Consider the following 23,531-nt stretch of genomic DNA (forward strand, 5'->3'; position numbering starts at 1 on the left):
ATATGTCTTACATGTATCTCATATATGTCTTACATGTATCTCATATATATCTTACATGTATCTCATATATGTCTTACATGTATCTCATATATCTTACATGTATCTCATATATCTTACATGTATCTCGTATATATCTTACATGTATCTCGTATATGTCTTACATGTATCTCGTATATGTCTTACATGTATCTCGTATATATCTTACATGTATCTCGTATATATCTTACATGTATCTCGTATATATCTTACATGCATCTCATATATGTCTTACATAGTCCTAACATCTTCTTTCTTGCTAAGAAACCTAACCTGATCTCCTTTCACGTCATTAGGTGGCAGTAGAAGCAAATGGTGAAAATCCCTCCGATTTTACCTTTTATAAAAATTCTGTTTTCATCATTCGCTCGCTGCTCGGTATCTAACGATACAATGCTGCAGTTCTCAGCGAGACGACGTACAGGACAGACTCTTATTTAACCCAACATTTAACCATTCGGTGGCGTCTGGCCGAGCCTCGGGCTCTGTGCGGGCGTAGTGCGCGGTCGGGCGGTGTCATAGGCAGCCTGATGCGCTTGGCTATTATCCTCTGCTGCGACTTTGCATTTCCCTTTACTTCACATTTCCCCTAAAGTGTTGAAGGATTCTCTAATAGAATATTAAAATAATGACTCAATACAAGAGGTAGAGAGAGGGGCCAATAAGGAGCATTCGTGCAAGATGCAACAACTATCATGTCGTGTCCACCACGGTGATACATTTACCGCTACGTCTCATGGTCGTGTCTTTCTTTATTTAGATGGGACAAGTAAATGTATTCCTTATGTTGTATCGGAGCTCTATATTGGCATTGTATGGCGCTGTTACCTATGGCAATATTATAACCAAACAATAGTGCCATACAATATATGGGCTCTGCATCCATTATTTTTATTCACACCAAACTTATTAAAGTGTCGCACAATGTTGGATGGATTTGGTTCACCTTTAGATAGAACGCTTCGGTCTGGAGCTGATTTTCCACCACCGACCCCTGGAGTGAGTTTCTAAAATTTTGTGCAATTTTTTAAAAAAAAGTTGCAATTCATAAATCTGGCACAAACCTTATTTGCGTAACTAACAAGTCTCTTGATTATTCTTACTTCTTAAAAGTGTGAGAGCCGCCGTGTAAAATAGCAAAAAAAAAAAAAATTGGGGGGAAGGGGAAAACAACATGTAACAAAATTTGAAGCTTTTTGACTCCAAGAAACTGATGCAAAATCTTGATACGTTTTCTTTGAATGTTTTTTACTGGGGCAGCATGACAGAAGTTATGGCTTCGGTAAAATAATATTAATCTACAAATAAAGTAAAGTTATTCATTTCTTTGTATCTTTCAACATCTCTGCTTGCTGACATCCAGTAGAAACCTTCCTAATTGACTTCCAGTAGATAAATTATGTCCTGTCGCGTGACGGACACATGGCTCTGATATCAGTAATTGTATTGAGCAGTGTATCTGTGCGTCCATCACTCAGACCAAATCGTATCCACTTAAAGTAAAACAATAAAGTTTATTTTAAATTACAGCAAGTAGAGACCTTGAACTTGCATTTTAATTATGCCTTTCAAAATAGGCTGTGGGTCACCATGGGTCCTGCTTTATTTTTTTTCTTAAAAAATTGGAGAAAATAAAAAAAAGTGCACATCACTTCTGTGAAACGGATCCTGGTGGAATCTGAAACTAGGTGCAATCAAAAGAGTGCAAAAAAAAAAACCACTTCTGGAAAATAAAAAAAAAAAGTTCTTCCAAACTCTACTAAAACTTTTCCAAAAAAGAAAAAAATTGTGACCTTATTATGTTTCAATAGTATTGATGCTCGGATCAGCTTTGTATCATGGGTGCCGTATCCCGTTGGTGAAAAAGTTTGTGAAAAGTGAGAAAAATAGGCAAAATAATAAATCTTTATTTTGGATACATTAATAAATTTAGTATTCCTAAACTGACTCATTTCAGGTCAGCGCCAGAAATGTTAGTTTTTTCTACCGTATGGGAATACTTATTTATTAATGTATCCAAAATAAAGATTCATTACTTTACCAGTGAAAGTGCCGATTTTTCTCACGTTTCTTCATAAATTTCTTACAAATCAAACCCCTCATAAAGAGTTTCTTGAAGTGTTTCCTACTTCAAAAATGTGTGGGTTATGAACATCTCATAAAGCTTGATGCGCTCACAGCCCAGGGCGGATTCGGGATCTGCCTGGTTTCGTCTGCAGTTTTTCTCTTACAGGGGTCCCAGAAGAAGGAAATATTCCCTTGTTTTTTTGAGTGTTACTTTTTTGTTATTATTTGGATTCTCTAGTTCTAAAGTCCTCACATTAAACAACATATTTCACCTTTATGGCTCATATCTGGAGTCTCACTTTTACGATTCTGTCCTTTTATTTGAGTAGTTTTCGTCATTTGACAATAATTCCTGGTGCACAGCCGTTTTCGGACCCCCTGACTGCTCGTCACCGTCCCCGCGTTTACACCAGATTTTATGATTTTATATTATAAGGATAAGCGCGTTCTACCTTCATGGGTGCCGCCAACCACAGATGATACTTTGGGAAGATTTGTGAGTTCAATTAGACGAAGGTGTCCGAGCCAGCGAGTGCCAAGTGAGAGGTCCCACGGGACGGGCACGGCCTGCTTATAAAATGTCCACTGAAATAACGGGAGAACATCGGTTATTAGGTTATAATTCATAAAAAATATCTTTGTTTCAGAAATTCTGGTCACGCGATTGGTCCGGTGACTGAGAGCTCTCCGCATCTCATAGAAAACGGGCAAAAAGGCAAGAAGAAGACTAGAACACTCTATTATCTATCTATTATAAATAAGTGTGTGAATCAATTTGATGCAAATTTTAGGAAATTCGCTAGACCCGGCAAATTCATACAAATTGCATTTTGATTTGCACGAATTGTTCCACAAAAAATGCCCTCCTCCATTTTATACATTGCAGAAACTTGTAACGGCCAGAGAAGGCTCACAAGACCTCACAGGCGGCCATGTGGGCTTCCCCACATCACATGGTATAGCACAGCTAATCAGGAGGAACTACTACAGCCTGTATAAAAGCCGCAGCAGGAAATCAAGCAGCCTTTTTAAGGTGAATTTAGATAGTGATAGGATGTCACAGCTTAGCCATAGAGAAAAGAGAGAGAAAGCCATAAAACACTGAATAAACATTACTGATAGTGTATGACAACACAGCAATGAAGAACAATTACCATCATTTTTACCCACAACCAGATATGTGGAGGTCACTCGGACATTATTAAGGCTAGGCTTGTGTTAAGTAGCTTGAAAGGGGTTGGATACAGTCCTGGGAGACCTCAGAGTGTGACATATGTTTTTGGGGCAATTGGAGGCTTTACAGGACTTGAGATTTACAGAGAACTGAATGGCTACGAATCAGAATTTTTTGGAAAAATTTGATGAACCTGGCAAATGCAAATTTTGAAAGATTCGCTCATCTCTATAATCTATATATCTATCTATTATCTATCTATTATCTATCTATTATCTATCATCTATCTATTATCTATCGATCATATATCTATCATCTATCTATTATCTATCATCTATCTATCATCTATCATCTATCATATATCTATTATCTATTATCTATCTATCATATATCTATTATCTATCATCTATCTATTATCTTTCATCTATCTATGTATTATCCATTATCTATCTATTAGAGTGGTCCATCTCCCACTGTGCAAGAGCGCGCACTTGATCTGCAATCCAGAATGTCTCTCTGGCTTTCCTCCATGCTGTCTGTTTGCTTCTGCTTCTGCTGCTTAAGGGCGGTGCCCGATCACTTCCTGCTTTTTGTACCTGCTGCAGGCACACCCCTTGTGCGTCCTCAGCCTATTGCTGTCTGTCACCTGGTATTTAACCCAGCTGCTCCAATAAACCCATGCCTGAGCATTGTGTTTCATTCAGTGTGGTCTTTCACTCTGAATGTGCCAGGTCCCCTTCTGTGTTCTCTTGTCTGCCTATCCTGGAGGCTGTATTTCCAGGCCTGTCTGAACACGCTCCTTGCCTGTTCGTTTCGCCTTCTAGGGGCCGCATACCTAGACCCGCTCCTGTATCTTGTCTGTCCTGTCTGAACACGCTCCTGGCCTGTTCCTGCCGCCTTCTAGGGGCTGCATTCCTAGACCCGCTCCTGTGTCTAGTCTGTCCTGTCTGAACACGCTCCTGGCCTGTTCCTCCCGCCTTCTAGGGGCTGCATTCCTAGACCCGCTCCTGTATCTTGCTACTGTGTCTGTTCTTGTCTGTATACTCTTCTAGCCTGTTTTCCCGTGTTTCTCTATGTCCGTACCTTTCCTTTTTCTGCAGAGTCTGAACTCGTACCTAACTCCTGCTCGTTGTCACTGTACTCCCGTTTGTGAGTTTGTGGTCCACTCGCTACTTCACTGCAAGTACCCTGTGGGTATCTGGTTCTGCCTTTCCCTTCCTGTCTGTTCCGTGTGAACAGAGACCTGTCCCCCCTGCTCTGCCTTGCTCACCGCTCCGGCGGTTCTAGCCTGCTCTGCCTTTGCTCACTGCTCCGGCGGTTCTAGCCTGCTCTGCCTTTGCTCACCGCTCCGGCGGTTCTAGCCTGCTCTGCCTTTGCTCACCGCTCCGGCGGTTCTAGCCTGCTCTGCCTTTGCTCACCGCTCCGGCGGTTCTAGCCTGCTCTGCCTTTGCTCACCGCTCCGGCGGTTCTAGCCTGCTTTGCCTTTGCTCACCGCTCCGGCGGTTCTAGCCTGCTCTGCCTTTGCTCACCGCTCCGGCGGTTCTAGCCTGCTCTGCCTTTGCTCACCGCTCCGGCGGTTCTAGCCTGCTCTGCCTTTGCTCACCGCTCCGGCGGCCTCGTCCTGCTCTACTCTTGCTCACCACTCCTGGTGGCCTCGTCCTGCTCTACTCTTGCTCACCGCTCCTGGCGGCCTCGTCCTGCTCTACTCTTCCTCACCGCTCCTGGCGGCCTCGTCCTGCTCTACTCTTACTCACCGCTCCTGGCGGCCTCGTCCTGCTCTACTCTTCCTCACCGCTCCTGGCGGCCTCGTCCTGCTCTACTCTTCCTCACCGCTCCTGGCGGCCTCGTCCTGCTCTACTCTTCCTCACCGCTCCTGGTGGCCTCGTCCTGCTCTACTCTTGCTCACCGCTCCTGGCGGCCTCGTCCTGCTCTACTCTTCCTCACCGCTCCTGGCGGCCTCGTCCTGCTCTACTCTTCCTCACCGCTCCTGGCGGCCTCGTCCTGCTCTACTCTTCCTCACCGCTCCTGGCGGCCTCGTCCTGCTCTACTCTTCCTCACCTCTCCAGGCGTCCTCGTCCTGTTCTACTCTTACTCACCGCTCCTGGCGGCCCCGTCCTGTTCTACTCTTGCTCACCGCTCCTGGCGGCCTCGTCCTGCTCTACTCTTGCTCACCGCTCCAGGCGGCCTCGTCCTGCTCTACTCTTGCTCACCGCTCCTGGCGACCTCGTCCTGCTCTACTCTTGCTCACCGCTGCTGGCGGCCTCGTCCTGCTCTACTCTCGCTCACCACTCTAGGCGGTCTCGTCTTGCCCTGCTCTCGCTCACCACTCTGGGCGGCCTTACTCTGCTGTGTTTGTCCGCCACATCTGTGGTTCTGTTCCTGAGTCCCAGTGTGTACTGGGTCCTATCCCGCCTGTGTTCCTACCTGCTAGTGCCTTCCTGTCTGCACTCTAGCCGTGCTTGCCTGTACCCCCCTGCCTGCATACCCGCCTGCCTGCATACCAGTCGTGCCTGCCTATACACACCAGTCTGTGTGCCAGCCTAACCTGTCTGTTCCTGTATTCCCCTGTGTGGGTCAACAGCCGTGTCCGGGGTCTGTCCTGGAGTAGCACCTGGTCCCTCTGCTCGGTTCCTCCTTGGTGCACTGGCGTCGTATGCCGTCGTGCGACCCTGGTCGGATCGGGTGAATACCTAGTTACGCCCCTCCAGGCATTCACTCTCTGGCACAGTCCAGTGGAATCACACGCACACGCCGCTCAGCCCGGGCGTGTGCATTACAGCATGCTCAGGCCATGGTTCCCGTTGAGCCCCACGGCCTTCGCTCTCTGAGACGTTTTCCAGCGAATACGTGCATTAAAAATAAATAAAAAATATATGTATATTTTTTTTTCTTTAGCTGAGTTCCAGGTGAATTACGCACCCGTCCAGATGGATCTTTCTGCACTTGTTCCTGCGGATCCGCCACGGTACTATGGGGATCCAAGACAGAGTCGTGCATTTGTGGAGCAATGCTTGCTACACTTCAAGTTCTACCCTCTTTGTTTTCCCACAGATCGGGTTAAGGTGGGATTCATTATGTCTAACCTAGCGGGTGATGCCTTGGAATGGATCAACCCCCTATGGGAAACACAGGATCCTATCGTCCTGGACATAATGGCCTTCCTGGTGGCCTTTCTAATGGTCTTTGATGATCCTAACCCGGAGGCTCCTGCTGAAGCTTCACTTCCCAATATCCCGGAGCAGCCCCGATGGGTAATGTGTGTGGGTAGAGCAATAGTCCTCCAGCCCAATGAGACTACTGCCCACCCAGAATCCTCACAAGGTGACTACGCTCTCCGGAATACTTCTCCCAACCTCAAGAGGCAGTCCAGACGTGCTAGACGTAGAGGCAAGCTGTCACGCCAGGGTCTGTCCTCCCTGAGACCTCCTGACCCCAACCTTGAAGTCCCTACTGAAGCTTCATCTCCCTGTATCCCGGAGAAGCCCCAACGGGTAATGTGCATGTGTAGTGCACCAGTTCTCCTGCCCGAAGAGACTACTGCCCATCCAGACTCCACACAGGAGAACTTCCTGCACTTGGCATCAGATACTTCACCCACTTTAACCAGTGTGCATGTCCAAGGATGCTCCAAAGCTGTGATTACCTCCGAGTCTGTGCACCTCTACTACCTGGCGTAGGACCCCCTGTTGCCTCCTGAATCCTCCGGGATACCACTCGATGACAAATGGAGAGAGACTTCTCTACACCCGGTACTCGATACTTTGTCCGCTCCGTCCTGTGAGCCTGACAATGGGTACCCCAAAGTGGTAGTTACCCCCGAGTCTCTACACCCCTCCGACCAGGCAGAGGACCTCCAGTTGTCTCCTGAACCCTTCGGGGTGCTACCTGATAGCGAATGGACAGAGACTCTCCTATTCTCGGTACCTGATACCTCACCCGCTTCTTCCAGTGAGTCCGACCTAGTGTACTCCGAAGCAGAGGTTACCCCCGAGTCTCTGCACCCCTCCGACCAGGCAGAGGACCTCCAGTGGTCTCCTGAACCCTCTGGGGTGCTACCTGATAATAAGTGGAGAGAGACTTCCTTGTGTGCTGTTCCTGGTACTCCACCCATTTCGTCTGTTGCCGAGGATGGCGGGATAGGAGGTAGCATCCTAACTACTCAGATGAGACCAGTTTTTCCTGTGGACAGTGGAAGTGATCTCCTTGAAGTGAAGGATTGGCCCTCGAATTCCCTGCGGAACATTCTGGCAGGCCTGAAGAAGAGGGGGCGTAAGGGGGGAGGTACTGTAACATACCTGGCGGCATCCTTGCAGATTGGTCCATCTCCCACTGTGCAAGAGCGTGCACTTGATCTCCAATCCAGAATGTCTCTCTGGCTTCCCTCCATGCTGTCTGTTTGCTTCTGCTGCTTAAGGGCGGCGCCCGATCACTTCCTGCTTTTTGTACCTGCTGCAGGCACACCCCTTGTGCGTCCTCAGCCTATTGCTGTCTGTCACCTGGTATTTAAACCAGCTGCTCCAATTAACCCATGCCTGAGCATTGTGTTTCATTCAGTGTGGTCTTTCACTCTGAATGTGCCAGGTTCCCTTCTGTGTTCTCTTGTCTGCCTATCCTGGAGGCTGTATTTCCAGGCCTGTCTGAACACGCTCCTTGCCTGTTCGTTTCGCCTTCTAGGGGCCGCATACCTAGACCCGCTCCTGTATCTTGTCTGTCCTGTCTGAACACGCTCCAGGCCTGTTCCTCCCGCCTTCTAGGGGCTGCATTCCTAGACCCGCTCCTGTATCTAGTCTGTCCTGTCTGAACACGCTCCTGGCCTGTTCCTCCCGCCTTCTATGGGCTGCATTCCTAGACCCGCTCCTGTATCTTGCTACGGTGTCTGTTCTTGTCTGTATACTCTTCTAGCCTGTTTTCCCGTGTTTCTCTATGTCCGAACCTTTCCTTTTTCTGCAGAGTCTGAACTCGTACCTAACTCCTGCTCGTTGTCACTGTACTCCCGTTTGTGAGTTTGTGGTCCACTCGCTACTTCACTGCAAGTACCCTGTGAGTATCTGGTTCTGCCTTTCCCTTCCTGTCTGTTCCGTGTGAACAGAACCCTGTCCCCCCTGCTCTGCCTGCTCACCGCTCCGGCGGTTCTAGCCTGCTCTGCATTTGCTCACCGCTCCGGCGGTTCTAGCCTGCTCTGCCTTTGCTCACCGCTCCGGCGGTTCTAGCCTGCTCTGCCTTTGCTCACCGCTCCGGCGGTTCTAGCCTGCTCTGCCTTTGCTCACCGCTCCGGCGGCCTCATCCTTCTCTACTCTTGCTCACCGCTCCTGGCGGCCTCGTCCTGCTCTACTCTTGCTCACCGCTCCTGGCGGCCTCGTCCTGCTTTACTCTTGCTCACCGCTCCTGGCGGCCTCGTCCTGCTCTACTCTTGCTCACCGCTCCTGGCGGCCTCGTCCTGCTCTACTCTTGCTCACCGCTCCTGGCGGCCTCGTCCTGCTCTACTCTTGCTCACCGCTCCTGGCGGCCTCGTCCTGCTCTACTCTTGCTCACCGCTCCTGGCGGCCTCGTCCTGCTCTACTCTTGCTCACCGCTCCTGGCGGCCTCGTCCTGCTCTACTCTTGCTCACCGCTCCTGGCGGCCTCGTCCTGCTCTACTCTTGCTCACCGCTCCAGGCAGCCTCGTCCTGCTCTACTCTTGCTCACCGCTCCAGGCGGCCTCGTCCTGCTCTGCTCTTGCTCACCGCTCCTGGCGGCCTCGTCCTGCTCTACTCTCGCCCACCACTCTAGGCGGTCTCGTCTTGCCCTGTTCTCGCTCACCACTCTGGGCGGCCTTACTCTGCTGTGTTTGTCCGCCACATCTGTGGTTCTGTTCCTGAGTCCCAGTGTGTACTGGGTCCTATCCCGCCTGTGTTCCTACCTGCTAGTGCCTCCCTGTCTGCACTCTAGCCGTGCTTGCCTGTACCCCCCTGCCTGCATACCCGCCTGCCTGCATACCAGTCGTGCCTGCCTATACCCACCAGTCTGTGTGCCAGCCTAACCTGTCTGTTCCTGTATTCCCCTGTGTGGGTCAACAGCCGTGTCCGGGGTCTGTCCTGGAGTAGCACCTGGTCCCTCTGCTCGGTTCCTCCTTGGTGCACTGACGTCGTATGCCATCGTGCGACCCTGGTCGGATTGGGTGAATACCTAGTTACGCCCCTCCAGGCATTCACTCTCCGGCACGGTCCAGTGGAATCACACGCACACGCCGCTCAGCCCGGGCGTGTGCATTACATCTATTATCTATCATCTATCTATCATCTATCTATGAACTATCTATTATCTATCTATCTATGGTCAGGACTCCAGACAATCACCAAATGTCCATGAGATATAATCCAAAAAGAAACAAAAAGTCTGTATATTCCTTGTACAAGCGTATCGGACACTGCCTCATCATTCAGGTATATATGGACATCAAGGCACAGATGTGAACAGAGACGTGCAGTTTCTTACCTGTGGTGTCTTCAGGATGGTATCATACGTGTCCGAAGAGCTGGCGGCCACCCGCACAGTGACCTGGTGAGAAGGGTTAGACTGGCGCATTTCTGAGAATCCCATAGTGTACGCTACACCCGGTGCAAATGCCATGAGACTGCGTGAATGCAAAAATGACTGGAATTAGGTCTATGGCCCCGTAGATACCTGTGTAACACCAGAGGCAGAGGAATGATACCGTTACCTCTTGGCTGTGCTTTTCAGCCAGGTGGGCAGCCGCTTCAACTGCCACGAGAGCTGCACCGCCGGAGAGCCGGACAGTGTCCCTGTGGAGACTTTGCCTTTGACTTTATAGTCGTGGCAATTTTCACCCCATCTCAGCATTGCCTGGAAGACATCATAATAAAGACATTTATTATGTCTAATCTTATAAAGATAATATTTAGGATTGTCCAATGTGCGTCTCTTTAAATAAGGCCATTATGTGTCCATTCACCATGAGTGTCCCTTCCATACAGCACGGTGATGTGAGATCGGCAATACATCCAGCCAGAATACAGAGCCCGTAGTCTGCTAATGACCCATGTAGGTGTCGCTCTTCTCTTATACAGGGTCCATGAAAATGGCATTACATGTGCATGGGCCCTAAGAGACAGGTGCTTCACGAGGTGGTCGGCCGTCCATAGAAGACTGCTTGATATCTGCTAGAATCAGAGCTGATGCTGCAGTAATTATAGGACTTCATTAGTAGTGTTGAGCCACCCCCGTAGTGTTCGGGTTCGGTTCGTCGAACACCGGGATGTTCGAGGAACTGTTCGTCGAACTGTTCGTCGAACACCTTAGAACACCGTCGAACACCGTTAAAACCAATGGCAGGCAAACAAAAACACATAGAAACACATAAAAAACACCTTCAAAAGGTGTCCAAAAGCTGACAAACTGCTCAGAAGACGCTTTCTTTAAAAAAGCCGGCCGGCAATTCAGCAGCGGCATACACCGGTACCCGACAATTTAGACAAGAAGGAATAGAGCATCACACATAGATTAGATAGATAGAAACATGTCAGTCACATATATATGAAGTACAGTGACAGTGTTGCTTACTGTACTTGTCATTTAGTGTAAAGGATTTATTAAAAAATATAATAGTGTTTTCATGCACCGTCTCTTTAAAAAAGCCGGCCGGCAATTCAGCATCTGTACCCGACAATTTAGAATAGAAGGAATAGAGAATCATACATAGATTAGATAGACAGAAACATGTCAGTCACATATATGAAGTACAGTGACAGTGTTGATTACTGTACTTGTCATTTAGTGTTAAAATAAAGGATTTATTATTAAAAAAAATTGGCGTGGGGGTCCCCGTAATTTTAGTCTCTAGCGGAGGTTAAGCAGACGGCTGGGGCAGATGTTTGAAGCCTGGGAATGGGGTAATACCCACAGAGCTTCCCAGGCTGCTAATATCAGCCCCCAGCTGAATACCTAGCCTTTACTAGCTATTAAAATGGGGGACCCCCCCAAAAAAAATGGCGTGGGGTCCCCCCTATTTTAATAGCTAGCAAAGGCTTAGCAGACAGCTGGGGGCTGATATTAATAGCCCAGGAAGGGTGCCATGAATATTAGCCCCCTCCCAGGCTAGAAACACCAGCCGTCAGCCGCCCCAGAAATGGTGCATCCATAGGATGCGCCAATTCTGGCACTTAGCCTCGCTCTTCCCACTGCCCTGTAGCGGTGGCAGTGGGGTAATAGGGCTGGGGTTGATGTCAGCTTATAATGCCAGCTGACATCAAGCCCAGGTTAGTAATGGAGAGGCGTCTATAAGACACCCCCATTACTAGCCCCATAGTCAAAGTTAAAAAAAAAACACAAACACCCAGAATAAAGTCCTTTAATTGAAATAAAGACACAATTCTTTATTGTTCTAAATTAAACCATACTTACCGTCACGCCCATTCCAGCTGAAGCCAACGATCTCCTGGAATAAAAGTAAAATAATAAAGCAACATCATCCTTACCTTTCCATGGTTCCCACGACGGCTCCAGCTCTGCTACATCGAGATGACAGGCTGGACCGCAGCAGAACGCTGCCATCCAGCCTGTCATCCCGCAGACACTGAGAAGCGCAGGCATGCTTGCGCTCCTCAGTGTCTGGCTGTGACGGCATCCAGATGAGCCGACAATGAACTCAGCTCACCTCATGCACGTCACTGACAGCGTGGGAGAATTCTCACGCTGAAGCGCTGAGTGCAGGAGAATTTTCCCACGCTGTCAGTGACGTGCATGAGGCTGATATTTAAATTTGGCGCACAAATCGGTGATTGGTCGCGGGCAGCGTCCGCGACCAATCAGCACAGTAGTGTTTAACTTTGGCGGCAAGATCAGTGATTGGTCGCGCGCCAAGACCGCGACCAATCACCGATTTGGGCGCCACATTTAAATATCGGCCGCGACCAATCAGCACAGCGTTGTTTAAATGTGGATCCAAGATCGGTGATTGGTCGCGGCCGATATTTAAATTTGGCGCACAAATCTGTGATTGGTCGCGGGCAGCGTCCGCGACCAATCAGCACAGTAGTGTTTAACTTTGGCGCCAAGATCAGTGATTGGTCGCCGTCTTGACCGCGACCAATCACCGATTTGTGCGGCACATTTAAATAGCGGCCGCGACCAATTGGATGTCAGCGCCGCTTCCCGGTCCTCCCTTCACACCCTAGCCGCATGGATGTCAGCGGCGCTGCCTGTGCGGATACTTCCGCTGCGAGAACCCGGGACATGAGCGGGCGCTCGCAGCAGAAGTATCCCGACCCGCAGCGCCGCTCCCCGGTCCTCCCTTCACACCCTAGCCGCTGATGTCCCCACAGTATCCGCATGGTGTTACAAAGATTCGGACATTTGTGTTAAAAATCGCTGATTGGTCGCTGGCGCTGCCCGCGACCAATCACCGGTTTGGGCGCCAAATTTAAATATCGGCCGCGACCAATCACGATCTTGGCTCCACATTTAAACACCGCTGTACTGATTGGTCGCGGACGCTATTTAAATGTGGCGCCAAAATCGGTGATTGGTCGCGCCCAGCGTCGGCGACCAATCAGCACAGCGGTGTTTAAATGTGGAGTCAAGATCGGTGATTGGTTGCGGCCGATATTTAAATTTGGCGCCCAAATCGGTGATTGGTCGTGGGCAGCGCCGGCGACCAATCAGCGATTTTTAACACAAATGTCCGAATCTTTGTAACACCATGCGGATACTGTGGGGACATCAGCGGCTAGGGTGTCAAGGGAGGACCGGGGAGCGGCGCTGCGGGTCGGGATACTTCTGCTGCGAGCAGTCGCTCATCTCCCGGCTTCTCGCAGCGGAAGTATCCGACCAGGCAGCGGCGCTCCCCGGTCCTCACCACTACGATTTGCTGTTGGTCGCGCTCTCCGCACGCGACCAATCAGTGATCTTGGCGCTAAAGTTAAACACCGCTCTGCTGATTGGTCGCGGACGCTGCCCGCGACCAATCACCGATTTGGGCGCCACATTTAAATAGCGGCCGCGACCAATCAGCGAGCTTGGCGCCAAATTTAAACAACGCTCTGCTAATTGGTCGCGGATGCCGGCCGCGACTAATCAGCATTATTGGCGCCAAATTTAAACACCGCTCTGCTGATTGATCGCGGTCGCCGTCCGCGACCAATCAGCAGTATTGGCGCCAAATTTAAACCCTGCTCGGCTGATTGGTCACGGTTGCCGTCCGTGACCAATCAGCAGTATTGGCGCCAAATTTAAACCCTGCTCGGCTGATTGGTCACGGTTGCCGGCCGCGACCAATCACCATTATTGGCGCCAAATTGAAACACCGCTTTGCTGATTGGTCGCGACCGCGACCAATCAGCATTATTGGCGCAAAATTTAAACCCCGCTCTGCTGATTAGTCGCGACCGCCGGCCGTGACCAATCAGCGATATAGTCGCCAAATTTCAACACCGCTTTGCTGATTGGTCGCGGTTGCTGGCCGCGACCAGTCAGCGATTTTGGCGCCAAATTTAAACACCGCTCTGCTGATTGCGCCGGGTCGGCCGCATACATATTCTAGAATACCCGATGCGTTAGAATCGGGCCACCATCTAGTTTCATGAAATAATTAAAAAAAAAATTGACGTGGGGCTTCGCACTATATTTGTGTCCAGCCAGGTACAGCAGGCAGGAACGGGCTGCCCCCAACCACCAGCTGCCTATTTGTACCTGGCCAGACACAACAATATAGGAAAGCCCTTTTTTTCTTAATTATTTCATGAATTTCATGAAATAATTAAAAAAAAAAATACGTGGGGCTTCGCCCTATTTTTGTGTCCAGCCAGGTACAACTAGGCAGCTGGGGGCTGGAATCTGCAGCGCAGGGAGACCCAAGCTTTCTGGGTCCCCCCCGCTGCAAAATGCAGTCCGCAGCCACCCCGGAAAATGGAGCATTCATAGAAGCGCCATCTTCTGGCGCTGTACCCAACTCATCCAGGGCCCTGGTGCGGTGGCTCACTGGGTAATAAAGGGGTTAGGGCCAGCTTGGCATTATCAGCTGGCCCTAAGCCCGAAATTCATGGGGTCACGCCAATATTAGACATGACCGCCATGAATTTCTAGTAAAGTATTTAAAAAAAACACAACACCCAGAAAAAAGTCCTTTAATTGAAATAAAGACACAATTCTTTATTGTTCTAAATTAAACCATACTTACCGTCACGCCCATTCCAGCTGAAGCCAATGTCTTCTGCAATAAAAGTAAAATATTTAAGCAACCTCATCCTTACCTTTCCATGGTTCCCACGACAGCTTCAGCTCTGCTACATCGAGATGACAGGCTGGACCGCAGCAGAACGCTGCCATCCAGCCTGTCATCCCGCGGACACTGAGAAGCGCAGGCATGCTTGCGCTCTTCAGTGTCTCGCTGTGACGGCATAAAGATGAGACGAGTTCATGTCCAATGAACTCGGCTCACCTCATGCACGTCACTGACAGCGTGGGAGAATTCTCCTGCACTCAGCACTTCAGCGTGAGAATTCTCCCACGCTGTCAGTGATGTACATGAGGTCAGCTGAGTTCATTGGACATGAATGAGCTCACCTCATGCACGTCACTGACAGCGTGGGAAAATTCTCACGCTGAAGCGCTGAGTGCAGGAGAATTTTCCCACGCTGTCAGTGACATGCATGAGGTGAGCTCATTTATGTCCAATGATCTCAGCTCACCTCATGCACGTCACTGACAGCGTGGGAAAATTCTCCTGCACTCAGCGCTACAGCGTGAGAATTCTCCCACGCTGTCAGTAACGTGCATGAGGTGAGCTCATTCATGTCCAATGAACTCAGCTGACCTCATGTACGTCACTGACAGCGTGGGAGAATTCTCACGCTGAAGTGCTGAGTGCAGGAGAATTCTCCCACGCTGTCAGTGACGTGTATGAGGTGAGCCGAGTTCATTGGACATGAACTCGTCTCATTTTTATGCCGTCACAGCCAGACACTGCAGAGCGCAAGCATGCCTGCGCTTCTCAGTGTCTGCGGGATGACAAGCTGGATGGCAGCGTTCTGCTGCGGTCCAGCCTGTCATCTCAATGTAGCAGAGCTGAAGCTGTCGTGGGAACCATGGAAAGGTAAGGATGAGGTTGCTTTATTATTTTTATTTTATTGCAGGAGATCGTTGGCTTCAGCTGGAATGGGCGTGGTGGTAAGTATGGTTTAATTTAGAACAATAAAGGATTGTGTCTTTTTTTCAATTAAAGGACTTTACTCTGGGTGTTTGTGTTTTCTTTTAACTTTGACTATGGGGTTAGTAATGGGGGTGTCTTATAGACGCCTCTCCATTACTAACCTGGGCTTGATGTCAGCTGGCATTATAAGCTGACATCAACCCCAACCCTATTACCCCCTGCCACCGCACCAGGGCAGTGGGAAGAGCGAGGCTAAGTGCCAGAATTGGCGCATCCTAAGGATGCGCCATTTCTGGGGTGGCTGACGGCTGGTGTTTCTAGCCTGGGAGGGGGCTAATATTCATGGCACCCTTCCTGGGCTATTAATATCAGCCCCCAGCTGTCTGCCTAGCCTTTGCTAGCTATTAAATTAGGGGGGACCCCACGTCATTTTTTTGGGTCCCCCATTTTAATAGCTAGTAAAGGCTAGGTATTCAGCTGGGGGCTGATATTAGCAGCCTGGGAAGCTCCGTGGGTATTACCCCCTTCCCAGGCTTCAAACATCTGCCCCAGCTGTCTGCTTAACCTCCGCTAGAGCCTAAAATTATGGGGACCCCCACGCCAATTTTTTTTTAAATAAATCCTTTATTTTAACACTAAATGACAAGTACAGTAATCAACACTGTCACTGTACTTCATATATGTGACTGACATGTTTCTATCTATCTAATCTATGTGTGATTCTCTATTCCTTGTATTCTAAATTGTCGGGTACAGATGCTGAATTGCCGGCCGGCTTTTTTAAAGAGACGGTGCATGAAAACACTATTATTTTTTTTGATAAATCCTTTACACTAAATGACAAGTACAGTAAGCAACACTGTCACAGTACTTCATATATATGTGACTGACATGTTTCTATCTATCTAATCTATGTGTGATGCTCTATTCTTTCGGTTCTAAATTGTCGGGTACAGGTGTATGCTGCTGCTGAATTGCCGGCTTTTCATGTTTCACTGTTGGCACTGTTCCCATCGATTTGGGCAACCACTGTAATGCCACAACCACCATGGCTGTGGCATTACAGTGAGTGGCAGACAATCCCTGCATGATTGGTGCTCAAAATAGCGCCAGACATGCAGGACACGCTTTTGGTGCACGAACAGTTATAGAACAACCTCGAACAGCCGAATTTTTTGCAAATCGTTCGGGTTCGTCGAACAACTCGAACACCGCCCAAAACAGCTCGAATTTGAGATTGGCGAACAGTTCTAGTTGAACACTGCTCATCTCTATTCATTAGCTAATAAGTTCTCCTTAAGAAAGAGTCAGACGGCCATATAACTCGGACAAGGATTGCAACGTAATGCTCAGACTGGCTGCCGACCCGAGCGTAACAGCTGCATAGACATACAAGGCTGTCACGCTCAAGACGGGAGAGCTGCCGGCCAGTCTGAGCATTACGTTGCATCCCTTGTCCGAGTTATACGGCCGTCTGACTCTTCTCTTAATGTCTCAGAATCATCTTCTAATTCGTTTACACTTAGAGTAGATTAAATATCTATCTATCTTTCTTCCTATCTTCCTTCTCCTATCTTTCTCAGCAGGGAAGAAGTACAGGACCGCAGTAATTTACATCTTCTCCTTTGCTCTGTATTGTAATGAATGGAGTGCGCAGCCTGCACGTGATTCTAGATGAGAAGTTAGAAGAGAGGAACTTTGGAGAAAACAAAGTTTCCATTATAGTCTTCCCATGCAACTTTCTTACCGAGGCTTTGTGGAATCCAGAAACAGAGGCATCTAGACAAGTCTTCCATGAACTTTTGTGATTCAGAGGAACTGCGACGACCTGCGCTTTGAACCTTATTGGATCTATGTAAGCTGTGGTTTGGAGTCCTTGGTGCTGGGCATCACTCAAGATAGATTTCACCAGAAAAACAAAGTTGGGGGACATTGCACCAGATAAGTTCTGCAAAAAAAGATACAGATAATAAAAAAATCAGTTTCTAAAAATGAGTTACAGATAAAAGTTTTGATTGTTTTAATTTTTCCAATCCTGAGGAAAGTTTTATAATTGTGTGTTGGATGCGAGTTATTAGTCGATAACACCCAGGACCTAACGCAAGGTGACATGACTTAGTCCATTAATAAGGTCCATGGGTTTATAAGATGTTTCCCCTGCTCTGTCCCTCCTTCATGCTTAACCCCCAAGGCTACACAGCGATGCTGAAATCGAAGTGTCTCATTGTGACATCACATCTAATACTTTTGTGGAGCCCTGCTGCGCATTGGTGCCACAGAACCCAGAGGGGTGCATGGATGGACTTCTCCACAAGAGGCCCTCACACATTCACACACCTCCACCCTACCACCTCAGACCAGCAGAGGGAGCCCGTTAGGGATATATATAGGGAGGGTGGAGCCAGGCAGCTGAGATTAGTTCCTGCTTAGAGACAGAGAGGGACAGAGCTCAGAGTTGAGCAGAGAGTGTGCTGACGCTCAGAGAGCAGCGAAGAGGCAGCGAGCTGGCTGATGTGCTTAGGTGAGCCAAGGCCTACAGCACATGTGAAAGCCTAGTGAGGGCCTTGAGTGGGCCGAAGGCGAGAGGAGAAGGAAGAAGTAGTGAGGGGGCAGAGGAGCATACCAGGCTCACCCAGATATATATACCGGACACCGGGTCCGCGCCTACAGGGACCCCTTTACACCCAGTAGGAACCACCGGAACCCCTGGAGGACTACAGTTCCCAGGTTCACCAAACGCTGACTACAGTACCAGGGCTAGGAGTCACGAAGGCCCCAGCAACCAGGGAGAGTGATCTCCAAGAGAAGGCCCTACCACCAGGTCAGCAGGTGCAAAGAGAGACAGTAACCAAGCTAGGCCTAGCGCCAGGCAGGTCAGAAGCTTAGAGGATAAAGCAACGAATCAGGAAGCCCTATACCCGCTCACTGGGGAGAGTCCAAAAGTGCGCCCTTCACCTGGAGTACCCTGGACCGTGCCTGCAACATCACCAGTAAAGGTACTGAAGCTTACCCCCGTGTGAGTGTCTGTCTTTCCTCCGGGACCGTCCTGCCGCCTCTCCCCTGCACCACCATCCATTACACCCCACGCTGCCCTGGAGCTAGCTCTACCTGTGGAGAGCCACACCATCCCTGCTGCCGTAACACCAGCTCCAGAGGACTGCTCCGCAGCGGCGGCTCCCTTAACCGCATTCCACAGGTGGCGTCACGAACACTTAAATCCCCTATAACTATTCCCCTTTTACTGACCGCCCTGGGTCACGGACCTGGCCAGCTACTGTGATATCCCCCAGCAACCAGAGGCCCGGCTGCCGAGTACCCCATAGCCCAGGGGGCGCGTCACTTTCCTATGGTGTCACAATGTGACCTGTAATATCTTGCGACTGACACAGAATTGCAAATGTTTCCAAATGAGTTGGATTTTCTGTTGCAAGTTGCAAGTGACTCACTTGAAAAGACCTTGATGCAAATCACTTGTAACTTGGCTATTTTATTTTACAGCAAAATCACGGCTCTAAAATAGTCGCATGACAACAAGTCGCAAACAAGTTGCACAGATATTTTTTTATCGCAACTCTTCTGAGAGTTGCCATCGCCCGACGAATGTCACCAAGTAGCCCCAGACTTGTGCCGCAGCTCAGTTTTTTAGTTTAGCTTCTCTTGACAAGAAAAGTTCACCATGAAACCGGTGCTGACGATCATTCTAGCAATGATGGTGAAGATGAGCAAATTCATCTACTTATAAGTCTTCTGAAGGCTATAATGTACCAATGCTGCAAGTGCAACAAGTATAGGAAGAAGGCAAAGAGAGCCAAGGGCACCATGATCAGGACTATCCAGAAAAAGGTTCTTGATGGTAGTCTGCTTATGATCTGAGATGGTTAGCCAACCAGTATTGTGGGTGGCCCCCAACTGACGTATCATGGAGCCCGCCGAGGTTTTTGTCGACCAGAATATTGAGCATGGACTGAAACTCTGATTGATGCCTAATGGCAATGCAGACGTAGAAAAAGGCAACATCCTACCCAAGAAAATAATGTCAGGGTATTAAAATGAAAGCAAACCTCATATGGTAAAGGATTCCTTCCACTTATGTTGCTGCTGCTGCTACTGCTGCTGCTACTGCTTTGTCCATAACTGCTGCTTCCTTCGCTGCTGTTTGTCTGTGACTTCTACAAAACAACAGATACAAATACAGTGTTAGAAACATCAACATTTTAAAATGATTTTTTCCAGATAAAAAGGTGAAGAACAGCTGAGCAAGACGTAGAGCAGCCTAACTGGAGGCCACATATTGTCCTGATTGGTGGGTTCCCGTGGATGTAACATAAGATGACAACTTCAGTTTAATAAAATTTTCAATGTTCTAATACAATAATGCTCACATCAACTTGTTCCTATGTGTAATAGACACAATTGGAGAATTTGTTTATTGCTGCACCCCAGTGTTCTGGCATAAAAAAAGTTGTAAGGTGCACAAAAATGTTTAGAACCGTTGCTCTGGCTGATTCAAGTTTCTAAAAAATGGCCGGCGCCGGTAAACGTTTTGCCTGTGACCTCCACCAACCATGATCCAGCTGAACGTGCACCTGATCTATCATTTACCAGTCATGTTCATCCCATCTCTAAGCAAATTACATCATAACATGTAAATGTTCTACAAATATCCATTATTATTAATTACTTACCAGAAGAGTAGATGTCGACAAAAACTTAGCAGAGTGAATTTGAGGAGCGAAAAGTTCCTGAAAAATTAGGAGTAAAATATAAAAAATAATACAATGAAGTAAGAATAAAAATAATGATTATAAGAATATAAACAAAAAATAAAAATAAAACGAAGTATAATACAGAAGGATAATTGTTACCATGTAGTGCGATGACTCTTTTGGCGAGGAGTCGTATTGGATTTCCATGCGATGTTTCCTACCACAGTCCATACAATTCGTGACATCTGCAGACTTAGTTTTGCTACTTTTTCTCATAGTTTTCCTGTGAATTTTATTGGAATGTTTTGGGTCATTTTTATGTTTTTGTTGTCCACTAGGGTTCTCTCTGCTGTTTTCTATGGGTTTCTTTGGGCTTTTTACATGTTTCTTGTCGTGTGTCCTTTGACTTGAGCTACTACTTTCACTACTACTTTGCTGTTTTCTCCGATCCTTTCTTGGGTTGGCCTCTTGAATACTTTGACTGCTGCTCTCACTACTACTACTACTGCTCTTATTTGCCTGCTTTCCTTTGCTCTTCTTGGTCCTTTGGACACTATCACTACTTTGAAATTGGCATTTTTCCTCATCACCTTTGCCATGTTCTTGAGAATGATGACATTTGGAGTTATGGTGGCCTTTGTGAGGGCTTTGGTCTTGTTCATCAAGTTGCCCTTTGTGCTGGTCTTCCTTAGGTGTTTTCCAGCAAGTACAATGCTTTTTCCCACCGGTTGATTCATGATCAGCACCTGCTTGATGAGGGTGTTTTTCGGGGTCATGATGTTCTTCCTGCCAGTTGTCCTCTTCTGTTTCACTTCGAGCTTTATGTTGATGTTTTACATTTTTTCTCTCATGCTTATCTTCCTGATGATGGCCCTCATGATCTTCTTTTCCTCCTTGGGGCTTGTGTTGAGGTTTTTGGTCTTCATCCTCATCTCTTTGACCTTCTTTCTGGTTTCTATGTTGATTCTTATGTTCGTCTCCTTCCTGCCCTTTCTTGCTTTTGGGTCCCTGGTGACCTGCATGATGAGGTTCTTCATCTTGGGCGTCTTTATGAGGATTCTTGTTTTTACCAGTTTCGTGTTGGCTTTTGGGGCTACTCTCATGGACTCCTGCATTATGCTCTTTATGTTTATGGCTTTTGTGTTGATGTTTTTGGTCTTCTCTTTCATCTCTTTGGCCTTCTTTCTGGTTTTCAGGTTGATGCTTATGTTCTTCTCCTTCCTGCAAACTCTTCTTTTCATGTCCATCGTGGTGACCTGCATGACGATGACCCTTGTCCTGTGGGTCCTTATGAGGATTCTTTTTTTCTCCATGTTTTTGATCTTTTTTGTGGTTTATCTCATATACTTCTGCTTCATCTTCATCATGTTCATGGCTCTTATGATGCTTCTCATCTTCCACTTGTCCATGTTGCTTCTTGGCATGCTTTTGTTGCTCTTCTGTCTGACACTTGCAATGGACTTCCATTTCCCGTTCTTTTTTCTGATGGCCTTTATGGTCAGGAACTTTGTCTGCTTCGTGATGCCGCTTTGGATTGTGGCGTGGTTTTTGTGATTTATGCTGGTCTTTATGATGGTGTTTGCTTTGATGCTTCTTATGTTGTTTATGCTTTGTATGGCGCTTATGCGTCTTTTCTTGGTTGAGTTCATGACCAGATTTGGCAGATGATGAAGAATCCAATGAAGGTGCGGTAGTATTTCCAGAATTAGGTGTAGGCGAACTATCACTTGTGCTGTTCCACGATTCACTCTGGTAGAAAAAAATTAGACAATGTGAGATTAGCCATTGCCACCATTTTACTTCACTGCTCTTATAATAAACACAGTAATATTTTTTAATTTAGCATTTATAAGACCCAACAAATTATAAATTAAGAAAAAAGAGCAGACAATCAGAAGAAAACGCTGTCTCACAGGGAAGGCACGTTCTCCCAACTAATCGAAGAAGAGAGAAGAGCCCTGGTTCTCGCCGCAGGGACTAAACCTTAATTTGAAGATTTCCTCTCTTGTACTCGCGCCTTGACCCTGAGCCTCCACTCCAGGACACAGGGCCTCCACTCCAGGACACAGGGCCTCCACTCCAGGACACAGGGCCTCCACTCCAGGACACAGGGCCTCCACTCCAGGACACAGGGCCTCCACTCCAGGACACAGGGCCTCCACTCCAGGACACAGGGCCTCCACTCCAGGACACAGAGCCTCCACTCCAGGACACAGAGCCTCCACTCCAGGACACAGAGCCTCCACTCCAGGACACAGAGCCTTCACTCCAGGACACAGAGCCTTCACTCCAGGACACAGAGCCTTCACTCCAGGACACAGAGCCTTCACTCCAGGACACAGAGCCTTCACTCCAGGACACAGAGCCTTCACTCCAGGACACAGAGCCTTCACTCCAGGACACAGAGCCTTCACTCCAGGACACAGGGCCTTCACCCCAGGACACAGGGCCTTCACTCCAGGACACCAAGCCTTCACTCCAGGACACCAAGCCTTCACTCCAGGACACCAGCTCAAGGGCTGGAGTGAACCTCCAAACTGAGGAGGTGCTAGACTGGGGTACAGTTGGTTGAGACCTTCGGTGATAGCTCATTCACCAGCAGTGGCAACTTTTTGATAAATTGTGGCTGTGGACAATGGGTCGGATACTGATACATTTTGGACACTACGCTGAAATAAGATGCGCCAAATCTTTAAGAAATGTGCACCTCTAAATGAGTTTGCCCCAACTTTCAGCTGTCGTTCGCCATCGTTAAAAAAGTTACTCCGGTCAGTGGCTGAGGCCAATAAAGGAGTGAAAATATTGTGCAACTACAAATATTGGAGTACTCTACTTAATGAATGTGTCAAATAGTCTTGGTAAAATAAAAACCAAAATTCATCAAGGCTGGTGTTCTTTGTGCCAGTCTTGATGAAGAGTGCACTGGAGTAAGATGCACCGAATTCTTTAGGAGACTGGAGGACATCTCTCTTACAGTTTCTGACATTCTTGTGGTGGAAATGATGATGCAGACATGCTTTGCTTGGCCACTCCACCTCTCATCTAAGCTCCGTTCATTTACCAAAAAGTTGGCAGAGCTGTCCGGGACAGTTGCAATATCGAAAAAAGTTGCAAAAGTTTTGAGAACTTCTGAGTTGCACAAATGGTTTTTGAACGTTCATATGGTTTTACACCAGAATTTTGGCAAAAATTGTTTGATCTATTGTCCTCGTTGTGTCTCTGATTATCGGCTACTCCCCTAGACTGACAGGTTTCCCTTGATGTGGTTCCCTTTAATCAGGTAATATCCAGTCTCTGTCACATTATTTGGTTCTTGCCTCGTAGTTTTATTTACTTCCTATACTCTTATTATTTTCTTGTACATTATTTCTTTTTCAGGATTTTTTTACCCCTCTGTGCTCGCA

General features: G+C 48.0%; 1 protein-coding gene across 1 annotated transcript in view; it reads right to left on the reverse strand.

Annotated features, from left to right (window-relative positions):
- The window catches only part of LOC141157104 (vitellogenin-1-like), a 164,208-nt gene that overhangs the window by 66,930 nt on the left and 73,747 nt on the right, over positions 1-23,531 (reverse strand). Inside the window, exons 23-29 of the mRNA XM_073643952.1 lie at positions 20,287-21,876; positions 20,107-20,163; positions 19,483-19,590; positions 17,169-17,369; positions 9,977-10,119; positions 9,751-9,889; positions 2,556-2,688 (exon numbers count right to left, since the gene is read on the reverse strand). Of these exons, the coding sequence (XP_073500053.1) occupies positions 2,556-2,688; positions 9,751-9,889; positions 9,977-10,119; positions 17,169-17,369; positions 19,483-19,590; positions 20,107-20,163; positions 20,287-21,876 (2,371 nt within the window). The remainder of the gene's footprint in view (positions 1-2,555; positions 2,689-9,750; positions 9,890-9,976; positions 10,120-17,168; positions 17,370-19,482; positions 19,591-20,106; positions 20,164-20,286; positions 21,877-23,531) is intronic.

This window comes from Phyllobates terribilis, unplaced genomic scaffold (assembly GCF_046119375.1).
Source record: "Phyllobates terribilis strain yellow unplaced genomic scaffold, ASM4611937v1 Scaffold_8__6_contigs__length_399053987, whole genome shotgun sequence".
Taxonomy (NCBI): Eukaryota; Metazoa; Chordata; class Amphibia; order Anura; family Dendrobatidae; genus Phyllobates; species Phyllobates terribilis.